This window comes from Bufo gargarizans, chromosome 4 (assembly GCF_014858855.1).
Source record: "Bufo gargarizans isolate SCDJY-AF-19 chromosome 4, ASM1485885v1, whole genome shotgun sequence".
Taxonomy (NCBI): Eukaryota; Metazoa; Chordata; class Amphibia; order Anura; family Bufonidae; genus Bufo; species Bufo gargarizans.
Window position 1 is genome coordinate 255,863,977 of NC_058083.1, and position 16,216 is coordinate 255,880,192.

The following is a 16,216-nucleotide window of genomic DNA, read 5'->3' on the forward strand; positions in this document are numbered from 1 at the left end:
GTACTGTATACAGTTCTGGGAACCAGTGCACAACAAAAAAATTGTCCTTTACTCAGGACTTTTTCTCCCTTCTGAAATAACAAATCTCTGATGGAATTGCAAAAACGGATGCAAAATGAGCATAATGGATGCTCAAAATGAGATATTTTTTATTATTTTATTTTTCTGTTCTTTTGAGGGATCAGAAAAACGCAAAACAAAATGGTGATGTGAACCTAGCCTAATTATGATTGCCTGTTTGTAGTCAGGACTGAAGGAAATTTTTTCTTCTAAACTGAGGAAATTTGGCTTCTACATCACAGGGCTTTTTGCCTTCCTCTGGATCAACTTTGCTGGATAACAGGCTGAACCTTATAAACTGTGTTATATTACCACTATAAACTGAAACTTGGAACTGAAAGAATGCCGCTCCATCCATTGTGGCATAGACAGAGCCTGTAACTACTTACCATGCATAAAATAATTTATTTTCAGCATTAGAAGTTATTAGACGTTTTAAAGCTAAAAGGAGTTTGTCCCCTTCTGTCAGTTAGTGTTAAAGCAAGCATAGGGCTGGGGCCCAAAAAGAATAACCATATCTTAAAATCCAGGGCACTAATCCTGAGAACGTTTCCCTCGTTTGATGCACCATCACACCACTAGTAACACTGTCCAGGCCTCCTCCTCTTGTTTCATCGACTGACGTTGAGACTTCAGAGCTGATAGCGATGATACCTGGGAAAGCAGGTGCATCTGTTGTAGCAGCCTCACTCACGGTACACCCAAAACCTTATTTACATAAAATGAAGCATCTCTAAGGATAAGAGGACCAGATTTTCACAAGAAAGGTATAGCTATGTTTAAGGGCACCTAATTTAGATGTATGCTTACTTGGAAACAGATTTTGGAGGTGACAGACTTCCTTTAACAATTAAATGTGACACCCAATTTTTTTAAATTGATAACCTATCCTCGAGTGAGCACTGCTACCTCTTTATTGATTATATCAGTCCATGTACTGTTTGTACTCAATAGGACAGAGCTATGTACAATTGCTAGAACAGCAAACGCTAAAAGTATGGCATTCTGAGAATGCAAATTGTCTGCACCAATGAAAAACAGTGAAGAAGCTATAATACTCACCCGAGCGCTATGGACCCTTTAAACTGCTGATCAGAGAGATGCTGAGAGTTGTACTCCATGGATCTAATATTATAAGATTATCTGTTTTAAAAGGCTGAATAATCCCTCTAACATACTGTAGCTTAATGTAAAATCAATGAAGTTTTTAAGTAGATGATGGACAGATAAAATAGTATATCAATCTTCAGAAATGAAAAAAAGAACATTTTTTTTAATTTTTTTTATTTAATGCTATCCTGTACAATTCAGTATATGGGAAACAGAAGTACAGATTTGTATGGCAGGTATGCCACTGTAGAAATGATCCAATTAGATACATCATGACAAAGAATTTAGGTGAGTGACCATTTTATGGCATTCAAAGTAGTTACAAGGGTTTAGGTTCACTTGTGATTTAAAATGATCATTTGCTCCTTAGTTGCAAGATTTGTTCTACATCTAAAAGCAGAAGAGGGTCCTACATGTAGGAGAAGTATAATGGGAAGCTTAAAACAGCTTGGACTGGCCCACAGGGGAACAGGTGAATCTCCTGGTGGGCCCCTGAGAAAGGGGGGCCCCTAGTCCTCCCAGCCTAAGCACAAGTGGCACAGTACACTGACTGCACTATATAAAGATATTCTGTGTACAGCATCACAACCAGTCTATGCATCAATATAAAAACTATATAATTCCGTTAACAATCTACCCAGTTTATTATTGTAGATGCATTGGGTGGTGGAGAAGACTCCTAGAGGCAGACCAGCCAGTATCCTTTTTCCCAAGGTACCTGAGTTGCTAAGTCGGCCCCCATACCCCATAATAGGTCATCTTTGCAGCTCTATGGATATGTGTTCAAGGCAACAGCCAGGCTACTGTACGGGGTCTCCAGGACAGTCAGAGGCACAGGGTAGGCATCAGATACTACTAAAGATAAATGTGTATTAATGCAATGTGTATTGTCTGTGTACTATTGTATGGTGTGGAACCATACAATATGTGGTATTCCTCCTTTTCTCTCTTAAATCCAGTGTATCTACTGTAGGGCAGAATACCTCAGCAATACAGCATGCAGTGGAGCATGCCATGATATCATATGAAGGTATAATATGGCAAAATATTTTCTATGGTCCCACTTTATGAATCCATACAATACACATATGTGATACAGTCATATACATAGTTCCCTAGATCCTATACCTGTTTTGTATGATAAAAAAATAAAATGCGTGAGCACAGCCTAATAAAAATACTTGTTTTTCTGCTTAGGAGTAACTGGCAAACTATTTGCAACTAATTGCAACTGGCCAACCACAGTGAAAGTGAACCAATGCTTTAAAGACGAAAAGTTTTCAAGTCTAAAGTTTTATTAAATTATTAATTAAAGAAAAATGATGAGCTGCTTTCTTCAGTTTATTCCACTCCTTTCATAAATTCCAGGAATTCTGCAATACAAACCATTAAAATATAATAAGAATCATGGAAATGAATAGAGGAAACAAGTGTATTGCATTGATATTGCATTATTTGTAAGTTTCAATATAACATGCATATGGAATAAAAAGATCCTTTAATATTGAATGTTTTCTTGTTATGTACTATGCACCCACGCTCTTTAGCGTTCCATTTTCTGCTGTGCGGCTCATAAGAAGCAAAATTTCTTACGGATACAATGAGGACAAAACAGTTGCTTAGCAACTTAGTTGTGTAAATGGCGACTCGCTACTTTGTGATTTGGGAAATATGATAATTATGAATACAAAAAGGAAACTTGAAAAAGAAACAGTCTAACTTGACGTTAATCATATACAGCACGGTCCTGGGCTAATCAGTGAGAGTAATGTTATGTGAAAGGCTGTAAACGCATATAGAAGTAGTCTAACTACATGGTATTCAAAGCCATACTGTATGTCGTTTTATACCGCGCTGTATTGAAACTAGTCTGAGACAAGCAGATTATAATGCTTCTTTATTTTATTTCAAAATGTGACTTTCCTCGCTAGGCCCAATGCACATGGCTGTATTTATAAGGAAGGTGTGATTAGGAAATGACCTAATGTTTAAATAAAGATTTTATGTTAAAAATATGATTAAGAATTTTTGGTGAGACATGAAGACACTTAACACTGCCCCGCTTTTTTTTTTACATTCACTTAACCTGGGGGACGAACAGAACACTTACCTGGTGACCCACTTTTCATGGTTTCAGCTGTAGATTTATGGGCTCCCCTTCTGTCATCCTAGATGACCACACTGCTTCTCAGGCTATCTGATGCATGCTGTGCATTTGGGAGTCCAAGATGTTTCTGCTTGTCCGTCCCTGCCCTCGGGTTGGCCAGCACTTGGCCCACTCACCTGAGGGCAGCAGGAAGAGTCTTCGACTACCAAAGGCACAGTATGTCTGAGAAGCGGTATGGCCATCTTGAATGGCAGAAGAGGAGAGTGTAAGTGTTCTGTTTCTCAATTAATTTGAATAAGCTTGCAGCCCCAAATATGTGTGTAATATTGAACTAGATACCCACCATCATAATCAATTCTGTCATCGTTATTTTTATCCCCATCTCTCATTAGCTCCTCAATGTCATCCTCTGTTATGGTTTCACCTGTTGCTTCTAGCATGGCCTTTAACTCTTCAAGGTCAATGTACCCATCAGCATTTCTGTGAAGGAAGTTTGTATAAAGGTAATCATATTTCCCCAATGTATACAATTTTATATTTTGTACAATTCCAAATATATTTGTATTCAGATTTATTTACTCCATGATTTAAAAAGTATATTTTTATGTATTCTTACGACTGCTATATCCCCTATTAAAATTAGCCGTATGCTTAGGTTTGCTATTGTAAAAAAATGTTTTGCCTTTTACTGACTTACATACCGTCTTTGTATTTTCATTTAAAGTATGAGTAAAGAAGCTAAAAACTCTTATTTGGGCCTCGTTCACATTTCTAAGTCTGTGTGCATTTCGTGCTGCAGATGCAGAACCAGTGACTTGAAAGAGTCTGTGATCCGCAAGATACACCCAAGATATGACCTATCCTATTTTTTGTTGAAGCGGAGGAACGGATTGGAAGCCCACGGAAATACTATGAAGTGCTTCCATGGTCTTTGGGGTCCGTGCCTCCGTACATGTCCTATCTTTTGCTGTATCTTGCGGATCACAGACCCATTCAAGTCAATGGGTCAGAATCTGCAGCACAGAGTGCACATGGCCGGTGCTTGTGACATTGCGGACTGCAAATAGCTTACATTCATGTGCATGAGTCCTTAAAGGGAACCTGTCACCTCTACTATGCTACCCTCACTGAGCGTTTCTAAATGTTCATTGTATTACCCTAAACATATAAATTACACTTTCATTTTCATTTGCAGACAAATTCAATAAGTTTTATGCGTTTTTGTACTTCCCGCCTTTCATGCAAATTAACATAAGAGTCATATCTTACTTGTGTGACCAGAGAAGAGTCATATTTCTCTGACTCATCTCAGGTAATTTGCATATGTATCAAATCGTTTTTTTACACAATAAAAGCACACAGAGCTATGGGGACTGGGTATTGCGGATGTGCTAGCGGCCATCTAGCAGCCCATGTCCTCAGCTCTATACACAAAATCCCGGTGACAGGTTCCCTTTAAAGTAAACATTGTAATATGGAGCTGCTTTAATCTTGTGCTTCCATGGATGAAGATAATATGCTGGCATTCTCATTCTTATAAGGGGTATTCTTGTTAGAGAAAGATATTCCCTATGCGTAGGATAGGGGATACATATTATATCTTTTACATTTTTCTGGGACCCCTATTGATCATGAGGACAAGGGCCCTGTACCTTATGAGGCACTGCTGAAATGGATGGAACGGCTGGTTTGAAATGCATGTCATGGCTCCATTTATTTGTATAGGAAGGCTGGAAGTGAGTGCAGTGCTCGGCTATCTCCGGCACCCCCATAGAAATTAATTGAGTGAGCATTTCTAACCAACTGCTCCGTCCATTTTATGGGGGCTCCACAGTGTACGGCGCCCCCATTCTCGTGACCGGTGGGGGTCCCAGCGGTAGGACCTCCACAGATCTAATAGTCATCCCCTATACTATGGATAGGGAATAACTTTCTCTAACCAGAATCATCCTTTAATTGTGTGATGGTGTTACTTTTCATCACTTACTTGTCAAACATGCGGAAAATGTCTCCTAATTCCTCTTCTGATTTTCCTTTGCTGTCATCTTTCATACATCGGACCATCATGACCAAGAACTCATCAAAGTCTACAGTACCACTTCCTATTAAATTCACATACAAGAATAGGTTCTTTTATCCTTTTCTGCTTCATTGGGCAACATACAACACCTCCTGTAACTTATGTTTTCATCTATTTCTGTATCAAAGAGTAATTAGTTAATAAGTTCATATTAAATTAATATATAATCCAATATAGTGTAAAACTGACCATCTTCATCCACCTCATCTATCATCTCTTGCAGCTCTTCAGGGGTTGGACTCTGACCCAGCATTCTCATAACTTTTCCTAGTTCTTTTGTGCTGATGCATCCATCCTCTGCGTCTTGTACAAAAATGTCAAAAGCTGCTCTGAATTCTAGAGAAAATATTATTGTGTTAAATGATTTATTAATAGCTGCTCTTATTGTATATATATATATATATATATATATTTATACACACTAGTGCTAGTGTTTCAAGTATTTACCATTTTTTTGCTCTTCTGTTAGCTGCTCAACCTAAAACAGAAAGTGCAAATAATGTTAAAGATGTAGAATTGGAAATTGTTTTTTTAAATGTGGGGTAAAGTAACAATCACAATTACTGGTGTATAATGGTGAATACATTTAATGTACCACATCAAAAAAATAAACTAATGACCATGCATCCCATTCTGTGTATGATTGCTGGGGCAGCCATGCTCCTCAGACCTTAAGTTTGCCACACACATTAGATAGAAGTTGGTCGATAGTTTAATAACCGTGGAATGAATGATCATCTTGTCAACGACATTTTAGACTATATTAGTCATTAAAGTCATTTATACCCGTCATGCATGTTCAATGACACTGGGTGAAGGACAAACCATCTTTCTGGGAACATTCTATCAAAGGAAAATCTTTTGTCAATGAACAGTCTTTTTTTTTAACAAGAAGATTTCGAACAAGACACTTCTTTTTCAGATGATGATAGCTTGTCATGAGTTGGCAGAAGTATTCTTGCTTTTGTGAAATTTTGCTCGATGAATGATCATTTTGGTTAAAACTCTCTGTTTGATCAACTTTACACTAATGTGCCACCTTAGGTAAGTAAATTGTACAGGGAAATGCACTCCTTAGCTTTACTCAGAGCTGCTGCTGTTCCAGAGACAATTGAGAGCAACAGAATTTGGGAGTGTAATGTGAGTGCCATGTGTCATCACTCTTCAGATAAGAAATATCAGCTGCACAGCACTGATTTTATTGTCCTACCCTTCCAGGCAGATGCCTGCAGACACAGACCTTCTCTAGTTATAAGCTTGTCACTAGTTAAAGAAACCTAATCCTCAGTGCATGTGTCCTATTTCTGGCTTGGACATTCAGGGAGAGAAAGATAAAACATTTGATTGTTAGAAGTAGCTCAGCTACAATGGTATTTAACCTTAGGCCCGTTATCTGCTCCATGTACTTAAATGTGAACCAAATTTAGCTCAACATTTGCCATACCTTATGTAGACATGGTGGTACAGGTACTTAACACACAGATTTCTTTCCTTAATTGCTCAGTATTAAGGCCATACTTAAGCTTGAACTATTACAATAAGTTTTATAATGTACTTTGATTTGCGCCACATAATATAAAATTCAGCACATATAATGCAATATATACATACTTGTACATATAAGCAAACTTATATATACATAATGCCTTGCACACCTATTGGAACTTTTGTTTCAGGTTGACTCATGTGGACACTTATTGATAATCTTTTGGGTATCATAGAATATAATTAGTATATTTTATTTATGGACCTAGTTGCTTAATTGGAGAGCAAGAACATGGAAGAACATCCTAAAATATGTTCAGATTTCTGTTGTAGTTGAAGGGGTTGTGCAGTGATATATATTGATGACCTATCCTCAGGATAGGTCATCAATATCTGATTGTTGGGGGGCCGACACCTGGCGCCCCCGCTGATCAGTTGTTGTCTGCGTTCCAATTGAGCTCCATTTCCTGGTCTTTACACTACTCTTTGTCTCCTGTGGAGCATTAGTGTAGTATACTTACAAATACTTGCTCCATTTAAGTGAATGGAGCAAGTACTCGTCATTACACTGCACTTCCAAGATAGCAGAATGAGTATGAGAATGCATGGAGTACCGTTGACTCTATACTATAGAGCCATGGGTAATCCTTATGAAATGCTTAAATAGGCACCATATTATAAAGGTATTCTAAAGGAGAACACCTCAGTAATATGGTATCAAATGCTGCATGTAAAATTCTTCATACTTTAAGGAGTTTTTGCTTCTCATTGCTAGGATATGTCACAAATATCAGATTGGTGTGAGCCCCACCTCTGAGACTTGCTCCTATGTCCAAAACTGGACCTGCAAAATGAAGGAGAGCACACCTTGCATGTGTGGCATTCTCTTCATTCACTACTATTTTTGGAAGTCCCACAGCAGTAAATGGAAAGCCATGCAAGGGCTGTCACTTATCCATTCACCACTACAGGACTTCCAGAAATAGCGATAAGACACAAATGATGAGATGGAAAAATCCCTTTCATTTGGCTGAAAAGTAAAATCTACATACACAAGCACACTAGGGCCCCCTGTAGACTGCTATGGGTTCTGTAATATGGCTCTGTGCAGTGCAGACATTTTACAGAGTTGTAATATTACAGGACTGGATGTCATAACATTTACAGTAGTTCGAACAGAATTCCATAGATTGCTAAACCTGCAAACAATAGCAATTGTGAAGCATAAAAATTGAACAGAAATCTCTTTATAGGAAGTTTTTGTTCCAAAGACTGTGGATAAAACCGTTCAGTCATACAGGGAAAGCATAGAAAATAATCCAATAAATGTGCTTTATTTAGAAGTCGTGCCAACCCTGCATCAGTGCAAATGCTTGCCACCTCAGATGAAACAGCTGGGCATGGATGACAGCCCATTGTTCCATTGTTCAAGCTTAGGTTACTATCTATAGCTAGGATATTTATATGCTTGAGTTAGAATAAAATGCATCTCTCAGAACTGAATCATCCATCACCAAATTCATGAATAGTTTATTCCTGTCATTTATCAAAAATACATATTAATACGTGAATTTTCTAAAGGCATTGGAGCTTTTAAATAATGAATAACAATATGGAATTTTAACATATTTTGCTTATTTACGAAAATGTCACACGTTAACACCAGCATTCTTTTGTCCTGGCCTGAGCAGAGTGGACAAATGATAGACTTAAGTAGCTCAGGCTGCATTTTTTCCTGACGTTCATCCAGCATTTTTCATCCAGCTTTTTACACTTCATACTTAAAAACGGTTGCATCAATTGTCCAGCAGATTATTTGACTAGAGGAAGACTGGCATAAAAGTGATCTAATTTAAACACAATGAGGGACATTTATCAAGACTGGCGTTTCCATAAGCCAGTCTTGATCCCTCTGAGCTGGAGTGAGATGCGCCAAATTTATTAAGAAGCAGATGCCTCTTAATAAATTAGGTGCATCTCTGGCAGTCCGTGCGCCAAAAATAGAAATCTATGCCATCCATTGGCTGGAGTATACTTCAGCTATAACTTACACCAGTTTCTGGTGTAAGTTATTGTAAATCTGCTGGGCCGTGTGAAGGCCCATTGCCTCCTGCTAAGCCCTGACACTTCATCAAAGGGGTGAGAAGCTTAAATAGTTGTAATTTATTGCGCACACATGGCACGCCTCATAATTTATGACTTATTTACGCCACAAAACAGGTTAATAAATGTTGTTCATTTCATCTTACGATTTTGTTTTAGCAACCCTCTCGGGCATTAGGAAGTGCTCCTGAATAGCTGAGAACATTTTACCATATTACGTACAAAAGTCTTTTTCAGCGAGATGTGCAATATAATCTATTTCTGTGCTGCCTAGTGACACCTTTCAGCCCCAAGTAATTTAACCTTTTGTGGACATTGTCCTTGTGTAAAGTGCTTCTGTTTAATGACATAGAGACTTCAGGAAAAAATGAATCTTCTGCTAACTCCTACACTTTGAATTCTGATTGGGTAGACGCTGATGGAAGACATTTGTCCTGTATATAGAATGTGTATGTGCAGCCCTCACACTTGTGTTTTACGTAAGTCACAGTCAAAGACAGATTTGAAGGTCAGTGCCCTGATTGAGTGCCTGGCATGCTTTTAGCTGTGTGTTTATGTATAGGCTTTTCAGCCCCTGCCGCTGTGGTCGTCAGCATACAGTGACAGCTCGTTTGTCACTTGTCTGTACATAGGGCAGAATTAAAAAGAATAAAAGAGCCAACAGGCTGAAATCACTTACATTCCGCTCTGCCATTGATACACTATATCACACCATGTGAAGCTTTTCTTTTTTTTATCTTTCTCCTTCTACTGCTATCAGCCATTTCTATAAACATTAGCACATTTACTGTCTTTACGTAGGAAATGTTTTCCATGGTCTGGAAGTGGCTGCTTTTAAGCAACACATAAGACCATATTGAAACCTACTAGACATGAAAAACTGGTATCATTTATTTTTAAAGGCCCTTTTACATGGTTTTAGTCAACTGTCAACTTTAGAAATGAACCATTCATTGCCTGCTTATCAAAGGAGGTGAGAATATGCAGCACATCACCTCCTCTGTATGCGATCCTCTGCTGCCATCGCTTGTCCCCCATAGTCATTGTTTCTGGGCACCATGTCACTGTTTACACAGCATAATCTGCTGCCCAAAAATAATAATATTGGTGTGTCCACATCAACCATTGCAACGGGTTTACCTTTGCAAAACCAAAGAAACCACATCATGCCATCAAGCTTAATTAATAAATCACAATCTATGACAAACTCAGTCCTGTTCATCTATATATTGTCAATATAAAATATAGCTAATAAACAAAAGAAAATGAATGTACACCATATGCTAATTTAATTATAAACATATTTGTTAGTAGCAGAAACCCAAAAGTTTCAAAATCACAAGTTCATTTAGGAATAATCTCACATACCGCTGCCTTGTAGATATCATCCATGATGGAGTAAGGATTGGTAAAGAGCCCAGCAGAGGTGACACTGTGCACAGTGAATGACAATTGAGTGCTGAGCTTATATATAGGGCACACATTGACTCTTAAAGTGCACTCACTGGTCACTCCCTCCTGAACTATCATTTAACAGTTTCTGTTCCATCCCCTTGGGAGTATAAGACTTGTATGTACTACATACTCACAAATGCATGTATTTATATACTTGAGAGAAGCAGGGACAGCAAAGATGTTTTATTCCTTCTTCAGAGGTGTATAGTAAACCCAACCTCTTTTCTAAAGTGGATAAAGTTCATATCTGTTTTCATTTCTAATTGATCAGGGAATTTTAAGTATGTATTCTCATCAATGTGGTATCATGATATTATTTTTTTTATTTTATTTTTAAAGAGAAGCTGCAATGGCTACATTTATAAGCCCACCTTCACACGTGTAGTTTTTGCTGCAATTTTGTTTTGCCAAAGCCAGGAGTACTTTATAAATTAATGACTTCTATATTTCTCTTTTGGATCGAAACTAGTTTTTTGGCTAAAAATAAATCTAAATCAAAAGTGCTTGTGTGATTCCAGCATAAAACAAAGAATGTTTCTTGTTGACATATATTTATAAAGGTTTTCTTGAGGAAACGCTCAATAAGATGCTGTTCATGCAAAATAATGCATACATTATGTATCATCTCATAGGTAAGAACAAATGTAACGCCCCAGAGTGGCATTACCCCTTCTGCACCCCGCTACTGTCTTTATTGGTTAACATCATGTCATCTTATGTATTTATTGCAGGTCCTTCACATTGTACATTGCTACTGTTATGTTCAAGTGAAATTTACCTTGTTCACCAGAAGGTGGCAGCAAGCATGGCAGAGCTACAGTTAACGAGAATGGAACCCTTATTTTCATTCTAACTCTCCCTCTAAGGAGGGGAGGGGACTAGTTAGTTAGAGGTCAGTCTAGCTTACCCCCAGCTAGGGGAAGAAAGCAAGGGCTGGGCACGTCGCAGTTGGACGTGCCCCAGCTAAGCGAAGAAAGCCGGCTAAAGCACCTTCAACTCTGCTGGATATGGAGGCCACAGCCTGAAGCCTCAGAAGCCAGGAAGTAGACTTCGCTGGTATAACTTAAGAGACAGACTACCGTGAGAAGTTGCAGCATCCAGACGAAGCTAAGTTATACAGCTACCCTGTTAGTACATCAAAGTCAGAAGAGCAACAGATGTAGCAGAGACGAGTTTGCATGCCAGAGTTTTAATACTAAAGCATGCTGGAACCAAGATAAAGTCTGTAAACCGTTTGGTGAAACGTTAATGCAAAGTATGCTTTTCAACTTCATCACAAGTTCTGGACTCAATTTATTCTTCATCCGCAAGTTAACTTTTCCCCTTTTATTACTTCTGAAGACAATGCCTGGGGTCCAGCTTATCCAGGTAGGAGCAACGTGACACAACATTACTTTAATGGACATTGCAAGCCACCTTATACCACTCGGCCATTCCTACACCTGGGTACCACCAACCACAAACATCATTTCTTAAAGTGACTCTGTCCCGTTGTTGCTTCACTGCAACTGGCATCACGCTGTCGGATGCTGCACAAAGGAAGCTAACAAATTGCTCAATGTAAGAGATAAAAAATATCAGAGTAGAGACTGGTCTTTCAGAACATAATTCAGCAAAGTAGTCTAACTCTTTTAGTGTCTTAAATGTAACCTTGATAAACTGAAGATATATGACCTCTGGAAGAGGAATTTTCGGATAAAGTGAACAAGAAATGCACTCCTGCAGTTTTATTGGCATTACTATATTTACAGTTCAAGATAAGTGAATTTCTCAAAAATTAGATTCGGCCTGTTCGCCAAATTGTTCGAAAAAATTTGGTTCGATATGAATTCATTCTCGATGTATCGCATGAAATTTTTTTATTTTGCCTCTATTCTCCCACTATTTGAACTCAGAACCTTCTACATTGCAGCCAAGAACTTTAAGCATTACGCTATATAGCTACATGTTAACCTGCACTAAAATATAAAAAGATACTTCTACTGTATAGGAATACTTACTACATGACAAACTACTATGAGGTTTTTCTGACATAGTTTATCATTCAGCGTTATAGCTGAGTGGTTAAAGTCCTGCCTCTAATGTAGAAGGTTGTGAGTTCAAATCCCAGCAGAAACTTTTCAGAAATAGAGGCTAAATGAGATTTAACTACACTGGGTGTCCCCAAGCACTGACTCCATATATGGAGTCAGAGCAGGAACTCCTAAGCCGTGGATTCACACTGGGGGATTCCCTCTCTGTACAGTGATCTTCTGCATAGACCTCAGTGGAACCCGATTCTTCAGAGCAGGGGGTGGTTTAATGCTCGGGTTCTCCTATTGACTTCCTTCTGTAGAGCACCTGAGCATCACAAAGTGTTCTACTCGAGCACCAGAGCACCCGAGCACTTTGGTGCTCGATCAACGCTACTGTTGGCAGCTGATTCCACATAGATGTCCACATATAACAGAACCTGTTATATTAAAAACTTATACAAGTAGAGCCCCTCGACAGCCTCAATTTATTGGAGAGTGGAGAGGGTGTCAGCAGTAAGTTTGTGTTGATGTCACTGGTTATTCTGCCCTGACTCTGATCCGTCAAAACAAAAAACCCAAAAAAATGGATCCTGTCTGTGGAGATTTGGTCAGCATTTGGTCACTAATCCATCAGTATTGCTAAAGCCCCTCCAAAAAAACAGGAGTGGATCCAAAGCAGAGATGACACGTGAATGGAAAATTTTATGTCTTCTGTGTTTTGTACCCACTCCTGCTTTTGGCTACCAAATCATAAACCAATTCTGATGCAAAATAGGGACCGTGTCAGGCAGGCCTTACAGCTGTTACATAGACAGGATCAGTTGTGCATCTCATTTTTCCTTCCTACTGACAGAGCAGAAGGGTCAAATAAATGATGATGTCAGCCAGGCCGAAAGGAAAAATAGTGGCCCAGTTGAGAAGTGGAAAGAGTAGAAACAGCATGAAAAGTCCACGGAGTGGCCCTATGACATAGTAGTGAGGCGGAAGCAGCATGAGAAGACCACAGAGTGGCCCAATGACAGCGTGGAGTTGGCGGCAGCAGCATCAGGAGGCCACAGAGTGGCATAACGAGTATAGAGGTGGCGACAGCAGCAGCATCAGGAGGAGGCCATAGGGTGACACAATGACAGTGTGGAGATGGCAGCATCAGGAGGCCACAGGGTGGGACAATGACAGTGTGGAGGTTGCAGCAGCAGCATCAGGAGGAGGCCAACGGGTGGCACAATGACAGTGTGGAGGTGGTAGCAGCATGAGGAGACCACAGAGTGGCACAATGACAGGGTGTGGAGATGGCAGCAATATCAGGAGGAGGCCACAGGGTGGCACAATGACAGAGTGTGCTGTTTCCCTTACCCCTTTCCCTCCTATGTTCGGTGTGGTGTTTCCCTCCCACACCCGAATGTGACATTCAATAGTAGGTCCAACATATGGAGAGTGGAATTCCAACGGGTGAAAAGGTCACATATAAACCTATGTTGGGGGATGCCATTCTGCTGCTGCAGCTCAAGGAGGGTGTGCTTTGCTGTGTATGAGTGGCTGAAGTGCATGCAAAGTTTCCTGGCCATTTTTGGGATGTCTTGTAGATGGGTGGAAGACTTCAGGAACCACTGACAACCAGATTGAACACGTGTGCCATGCAGGGCACATGGCTCAGCCCTCCTTGGCGCAGCACCGACACCATGTTCTTCCAGTTGTCGGTTACCATGGTTCCGATTTTAAGTTGTTGCGGAGAAAGACAGGATTCGATTTCTTGATGAAGGACATGGGGCAGATCCTCACCTGTGTGACTCCGTTCGCCCAGGCAAACTAGGTGCAGAACAGTGTAACACTGCTGTGCCCTGCACATGTGGTATGCTGGAGGGGTGCTGTGATTTGTCCCTGCAGTGGAGGCAGAGGACACGGTGGAGGATGAGTAGACAAAGGTGGACATTGTCACAGGACCAATGACGTGAGAACGTGGAGGCGTAAGCGGCGTCGCCTGGCCAAGTTGCTGGTGTGGCTGTGCTGGAACATTCACCCAGTGTGCCGTAAAGGACATGTATTGTCCCTGACGGTAGTTATAGCTCCACACGTCAGCGCTGCCATGCACTTTGGCAGACACCAACAGGCTCCAGGACTGACCCACCTTCTGTTCTACATGTGTGTGCAGGGCTGGTACTGCTTTTTTGGCAATTAAATGACGGCTTGGGACTCTCCACCTCGGCTGGGCAGAAGCCATTAGTTCTCTGAAAGGTGCAGAGTCCACCACTTGGAAAGGGAGGGACTGCAGCAACAGCAACTTGGACAGGAGCACATTCAGCTTCTGCGCCGTTGGATGAATGCATGCATACTGTTGTCTCTTGGCAATCGCTTTGGTGATCAATTGCTGACAAAATTAATGACAAGGAGTAGGAGGGTGAGGAGCAGGAGCATCAGGACCAGCAGATGATGGAAAGGACAGACAGCTTTCTTCGGCTGAGGTGGTGGAGCCTTGACTGCCTGAAATCGGGTGCGTGCCATTGGGTGATGCAGTGGTTGCTGCGGCAGGCTGAACCACCACATAGGAGCCACGGTTCCCCCATGACTCTATATGGTGACGCTCCAGATGTTGACGCAGGGCCGTGGTGCAAACATTGGCACCCTGGCCATGCTTTACCTTCTGCCTACAGATTCTACATATGGCTATGTTTACCTCCTCTGGCAGCTTAATAAAAAAAACTACCACACTGCTGCCACCCTGCTGACTCCCGGCCACACTAGCGACTTTCTGGCTCCGCCGCTGCTCACGGGCAAGCTGCCACCCTCTTATCCTGATGATAATGAAGCCTCTAATTCACCCATCTCCAAAGTGCGATCAGCTACATCATCATCATCGAGTACTGTCTGCACGTCACTGATGTCCTCCTCAATGGTCTCTGGGTCAGGAGCCTGACTGCTTGCAAGACCAGCTCTCACGCCACTCTCCTCATCACTACTTGCATGACTACCGGAGCAAGCAGCGGATGTCTCCTTCACATATTGACTGGCCAGTAGCCATTCTATTAGCTCGTCCTCGCTGTATAATGTAGCTGAGCCCACAGCATATAATACTTCTCTGGCTGAGGCAACAGAAAAGGACAGAGGCAGGTTGGGTACAGGTGAGGGCACAGGGCCTGCTCCCGGACCATGCCAACTAAGGGTTGTGTCTGACGAACCCACCGACTCTTGGCTGGGGGTGTATGATGTCACTTGGGATGAAGTTGATGACTGAGTCAACCATTCAAGAACAGCTGGGTTGCTGGTCAAGACACAACCGCTAGATGACACCGGGAGCTCAGGCCTCCCGATGTGACTCCTGCTGCCACACCCCCTTACTCTGCTGCGACCTGTGCCTGTGCCAGAAACATTTAGGCCTCTGCCATTCTCCTGTGCGGTACCTGGCACTTCTCTGTCTGACAAACTGTTAGATCAAATAAATAAATAAAAAGGAAATTAAAACACCTGAAACAAGGTCTGTAATTTTCTAACTTCACCACACAACGGCTAATAAGCCCCTTCTTTTTCCCACTAGTACACGCCAAAAGGTCTTTAAAACATATAACTGCACCGCTTAATGGCAAATAGGCCCTTATTTTTTCCCACTTCTACACGCCACAAAAGGTATTAGAACATATAACTGCACTGCTTCACGGCAAATAGTATATATTTTTTTGCCACTAATACATGCAAAAAAGGGATTTGGAACATATAACTGCACTGCTGAATGACAAGTAGGTCGTTACTTTTTTCCACTTATACACTCCACTTAAGGCTTTAGAACATATAACTGTACCACTGAATGGC

The 16,216-nt window shown here is 40.8% G+C and overlaps 1 protein-coding gene across 1 annotated transcript; it reads right to left on the bottom strand.

Moving 5' to 3' along the window:
- Window positions 1–1,327: 1,327 nt before the first annotated feature.
- Window positions 1,328–10,443, bottom strand: LOC122935926 (troponin C, slow skeletal and cardiac muscles-like). The gene is made up of 6 exons (XM_044291874.1): window positions 10,314–10,443; window positions 5,805–5,835; window positions 5,547–5,693; window positions 5,265–5,379; window positions 3,621–3,757; window positions 1,328–2,543 (listed from the first exon to the last, which is right to left on the bottom strand). Exons 1-6 carry the CDS (start codon window positions 10,335–10,337, stop codon window positions 2,512–2,514), a joined length of 486 nt encoding a protein of 161 aa, XP_044147809.1. The 5' UTR covers window positions 10,338–10,443; the 3' UTR covers window positions 1,328–2,511.
- Between the last annotated feature and the right edge of the window lie 5,773 nt (window positions 10,444–16,216).